Source organism: Pinus tabuliformis, chromosome 9, assembly GCF_031772625.1.
Source record: "Pinus tabuliformis cultivar Carrire ecotype Pingquan chromosome 9, CPIR1, whole genome shotgun sequence".
Taxonomy (NCBI): domain Eukaryota; kingdom Viridiplantae; phylum Streptophyta; class Pinopsida; order Pinales; family Pinaceae; genus Pinus; species Pinus tabuliformis.
The window spans coordinates 701,279,674-701,285,229 of NC_142307.1; the positions used below are offsets into that span (position 1 = coordinate 701,279,674).

At 31.8% G+C, this 5,556-nt stretch overlaps 1 protein-coding gene across 1 annotated transcript; it reads left to right on the top strand.

Annotated features, from left to right (window-relative positions):
* The first annotated feature begins 3,537 nt into the window (after nt 1–3,537).
* On the top strand, nt 3,538–5,038 carry LOC149150596 (nuclear pore complex protein NUP98B-like). The gene is made up of 2 exons (XM_089438286.1): nt 3,538–3,652; nt 4,292–5,038. The coding sequence occupies exons 1-2, from the start codon at nt 3,611–3,613 to the stop codon at nt 4,457–4,459; spliced, it is 210 nt and encodes a 69-aa protein (XP_089294412.1). The 5' UTR covers nt 3,538–3,610; the 3' UTR covers nt 4,460–5,038.
* The last annotated feature ends 518 nt before the right edge of the window (nt 5,039–5,556 follow it).

A 5,556-nucleotide genomic window follows, 5' to 3' on the forward strand; every position in this document is an offset into this window, starting at 1 on the left:
GTCATTCTCACATCAAGGTTCTCCCAAAATTATTTACTTAAATTTTTTATTTAAACTAATATTTTCCTCACCTCAACAAGATTCTTGTTTCTTCTCCTAGTTGTCTCTTTATTCCCCCCTTTTATTCCTTAATTTGTGTTCATTACTTGAAGTCAATTAATGAGTCAAGATTTTATCCCCAATCTACTCCCTAATTTAACTCAGGTTATCTCCTAGATGGATATTCTTATGTTGGTTGTTGACACATGGAGCTTCTCTACATTTCTCTAAATTTAATTTATTATTCTCATTTTAATTCACCTTCCTCTTTTCTTAATTAGTTTAGGATTAACCATTATGTTTGTCTTTCCCCTTTTTCCTAATTAAACCACATAATCTTCCTAGTATTTTCCAAAATGGGAAGGGTAGAGTTTTTAAGGTACTCTATTTTAAATTCTTCCTATGATCCTCCTTATTCCAAGTTTTATTTTTGATTTAATTACATTGGTTTCTAATCATCATTTACCCTTGATGTAAATTTACCTAGTTTTCATTCCTTGCTTATATTTATTTATTATTATTTATTTTTAATGATTCCAAGGATGCCAAGTTTGGTTGTGCCCTTCAAGAACTTCCCTAGAAGTTCCAAGGGTGCCACACCTAATAGCTTATTTGTGATGTCAAGGGTGCCAGTTTGGTTGTGCCCTTCAAGAACTTCCCTAGAAGCTCCAAGGGTGCCACACCTAATAGTTTATCTGTGATGTCAAGGGTGTCAGTTTGGTTGTGCCCTTCAAGAACTTCCCTAGAAGTTCCAAGGGTGCCACACCAAATAGTTTATTTGTGATGCCAAGGGTGCCAAGTTGGTCGTGCCCTTCAAGAAATTCCCCTGAAGTTCCAAGGGTGCCACACCACTTGCCCTTCAAGCATCCAGTGATTACGAGGGGAAAGTACAATGCAACGTCATAGACCACTATCATCTCTTATGTTGCCTGCTATAGTGAGACTAATGGTGTCGGGGATCAAGGAATCCGCCTTGATGCGCGCCCCCCGGTAAAGTCCTCATGAGCGACCCAACTTTGGGACCTGCCCTCATGGCATCGTGATCTTCAAGGCGAAGGTGTCTCAACCCTTCCAGCCCAAGTCACGGCGGGAGTGCTAGTGGGTGAGATCAGGGACTCTGTCCCACCCCTCCCATGTAGTTCCATCCACTTGTACAACCCCATCACCCATATGTGAGTCATTCATTCAAGCAACTAATTTGTGCCTGCAACCATTAATATATCATCAGAATATAGTTAAACATATATGGCAGATTCCAAGATCGACTTAGACTTTCAAAGATAAAGTAATATAAATTTTCATCAAACCAGGTGTCATCGACATGTCATATGCGAGTGCCTCTGATGGTTTCCTGCCATACTCAATAATCATCAGTAACACGATTTCTCAATGTTAGTCAATTATCATAATAGCATCATTAACAATTCCTGGTCATTCACTTCATTGTCCATTGTAAGTCTGAACTAAAGGAAGTGGGTAACATAGGGGACACATCCCTCATGGCTAATATCAATAATCATCAATGGAAACATACATATTCATTAAGCTATCACATCGTAACATCGTAGAAATATACCTATCTATAAAATTTATCCTCATTATGCTTTTAGTAGAGCGCATACATATTCTTTACTACCCTCATCATAATTTCAAATAGAGACCAACTTAACTATTAATATTGCAATCATCAGAATACTGATAGATAAGATACATAACCATTCATGCTACCATAATATCAATGGAAAGCATTCATAAACATCACAACCATGAATATCTCAATCGCTAATAATAGTGTCATGGGTCTAGATCCTCAATCTGAGGTCCTCGAAGAATAGAGTGTCTAAGATAATGTCGTATCCGGGTCAGGAAACTAGAGTGGGCACTACATTGTTGATCCAAATTATTATAGATAAGACTTAAGAGTAATGATGAGGTCTACATAAGCTCAAGGTCCTAGATATTGCTTCCATTTAAACTTTCAACATATAAACTAATTTCTATATTCATTTTTGAGTATTTATCTTCCTGGAATGTGATGCTCATTTTTTCCCAAGTTAACTAATTGTATATTGACCATTCGTTAACATAATGTCAAAAGAAGGTTTATGCCATTTTTAACCTCTAATGCAAATCTTTTAATAAACAAATAGGGCAATAGATTGTTTTTGAAATAAAATTGTTTGTATATGGTTGAACATGATATGGTATAAATTCCAAGTACAATAATACGTGACAGAATCAATGTCAATGTTTTGTTTATCTCATAGAAGTTTAAATGTAGAATATTGGACACTCTCCTCCCTCTATGTATCTTGTGTCCAACATATCAAACACTTAGACTTTCATTGTTCTAGGATTATACACTTTTAGGACACATCTTACACATGCCTAACATTGAGCTAAGTGTGTTTTGACTTGTCGAACACCCGAGACAAAAAAAATGTTTAAAAAGTTAAAAAAATATATGTGTGTGTGTGTTTCTAAGTGTCAATAAATGTGTCCCTAAGTGATTATGATGGCTATATCTATATGTTAAAGTATTTTAAATATTTATGTTTATTTTTTATTTTTGTAATATTGTGTGTGATGGAATACACATTGGGTTGTGACTTTGAAATTAGATTATTATTTTTATTTATTATATTAAAATGGAGGCATTTACAATTTGATATATGAATTGTTTAATTGTTCTATTTTTTGGACCTATTTTAATAGTTAAGATTATTTTCATTTAATTTTTTATTCTATTTGAATTGGATTTGTTGTCAATATTTTTTTAGTGAACATTTCACTCATCATCAAAATGTCAAATAATTAAAATCTTCTTCACAAAATAGCTATTTTTTAAAAGGAGATATTAACATGTTAGTACAATTTTTCTAGACAAATACAAACAAGAGACACCCCGTGAGATTTGAGAAACTAAGAGGCCTTACATTGTTGTTGCAAACAAAATTCTAAAATATAACCTTGCATAATATGTGTATAACTATCTATAAAAACAACCTTACTAGCAAGATTCTCCAAATAAAATTTTAGTGATATATCTCTTAGAGAAAAAGAATACCAAAAATTACTATTCACTTACCTAGTATTTATTGAATTAGTTTAACTTTTTGAACATCTAACAACCATCTAAAACTAAAGCTTGATAACAACGGCATGACCTTAGTAAACTCATTGATCACATCAATGCTAGAGGTCAAAGGTTTAGCAAAAGGCATATACATTATAAGCAAAAAATACTCATCAAAACATAATGATGATAGATAAAGGATACTAGGTAAGGCATTTTAAAAATACAAAAATAAGATACATATAACGAATGAATTAGCAAAATAAAATTGGTTTAAAAAGTTAATTCAGTGTAGTTGAAATAGTTGGGACAAATGTTGATATCCTCCTCGCACACATCAAGTTATAATTAAGTTTTAGTTTCTACAATTTTGTATTTGTATCTTATAACAAACTTCATACTTCTATGTTTTGATAGGTTATTGATAAAACTCTTCAGTTAAGGAAGATATCTTCATTAACTCCAAGACATATTTCTCAAAGATCGAGGAATCACATGCGATCTCGAACATACAATTTTAAATCAGATAGTCCCAAGGTAAGGGATAAATTGTTTTCTACTTTAAGATTTATTTTTAGTGTGTTTAGCTATCATTATTTAGTTTATCATGTAAATTTTTCTTACTTTTCAATTATAAAATGTGTTAGACAAATGCTTAAAGCTTTTAATTTGAAGTAATCAGTTTGTTTTCAAAATTATTTTTATTTCAAATTTTATAGATAGGAAAAACTTAAATTAAAAATGAATTCAATATGTTAAATTATTTATTAAGGATCTAATATTAATAAAAAAATTATAAATTATAAGTTTAAATCCAATTAAATTTTTCAAAATTACAATCTAATTTTTCATTTAAATATTTTATAAAAAAGATAACTATACTAATTTTTCATCTAAATATTTTGGAAAAAGCATAACTATACTAATTTTTTATTTAAATATTAAAAAAAAACATAACTACACTCATTTTTCATCTGAATATTTTAGAAAGAAACATAATTGAAAAAACTTAATACACATACCAAATTTGAAATTAGAATCAACCGATTCTTTTCGTATAATACACAATGAAAACATCACGTCAACATAGTTCTTCTACCTAACCCGAAAAAAGGCTATATTAGTTTTCGCAATTCTATATTTCACTAATTTATTATCTTTATTGGTGGGTTGCAGGTATCATTTTACAATGGGTCTGAAGAAGCACTTTGTAATTCTGATGCAAATGCAATATTCATTCCAAGGGAGAATCCAAGGGCTCTATTTATTCAACAATCAGACCAATCTCCCTCTACTAACAATGTAACAAACCAGCATCGCCGGTCAAAAATAATGGTAAGTTGAGTTTCGAGGAACATTGATGTTTCCTGACTTTAAAATATGTCATTTCCAATCGGGAATATTTTGGGATATCTTTAAATATGCCACTGACTCAAAAGATTTAAAACTCACAAGGAGCTTGTTGAGCTTATGTGATTGCCAGTTACGACTATATTAAATATGAGGTAGTAATCTTAAACTAGGATTCAAAATCATATGAAGAACGTTTTCGTGTTTCTGAAATACTAGCCTATGAAAGGACAGCACTTTTCACATCAAAATACTTCCACTTCTTTCCAACTCCCACATTAGACAAGTCCAAAGTGAAGCCTAATGCATCTCTAAATTTTTTAGCCCGTACCTGTAATGTACTTATTTTCAGAGCTGGGACCTACTGCCAAACAGGTTATCTTTGAATGTTACAGTAATTAAATTTATAGCTGCAACAGAAGTAAAACGTGTTTCCAATGTCCATTGTCCAATGCGTTCACATGTAGCCTAACAAACAAGGGACCAAGGGTTGGAAGAACATATTTGAAACTGTCTCCTTTGATAATGTGCTGTCCAAGAGAGAGATTTGTTTCGCAACCAACTTTGCCTTATTCATTTAATCTAGCTCCAAAATGAGCTTGCCTTCCTTTCATTTGCCATGATATGTAAGAGTCATATTAATAATCCCACATCCACTATGTTCTTTTCGTTCTTTATTTTATACTCTTTAAATAAGAGATCATAAGCATGGAAGAGTTATGCTAATAAACGTGAACTAATTGAAGGTTATCCCCTCGGAGTAATATCGGAGGTTGCCCCCTTCGAACATCTTCTTTTACTTCGTTACTTGTTGTTCCTTGATGATTCAACTTCATTACTAGTTGATGGTTCAATGCTTGTTTGATAGTTCAGCTTCATTACTTCCTGTTCCTTGATCATTTCAATAAGTTAACTTCATTGATAGTTCAATAACTTAATACTTATTGTTCGTTGACAGTTCACTATTAACAACTTATTTCTTCACACGTTGTTAATTTCTTGATACCAATAAGTTGTTAATTTCTTGATACTAAATGTTAATGGCATATTTATATTCATATCTTTCGAGGATTTCCCCAAATAAAATGACA

Excerpts from the sequence above, each read along its gene's own strand:
- LOC149150596 (XM_089438286.1), top strand. The coding sequence starts at position 3,611 with ATGCGATCTCGAACATACAATTTTAAATCAGATAGTCCCAAG. Across the intron at positions 3,653-4,291 it reads TTAAATCAGATAGTCCCAAG|GTATCATTTTACAATGGGTC; the intron begins GTAAGGGATAAA and ends GGTGGGTTGCAG.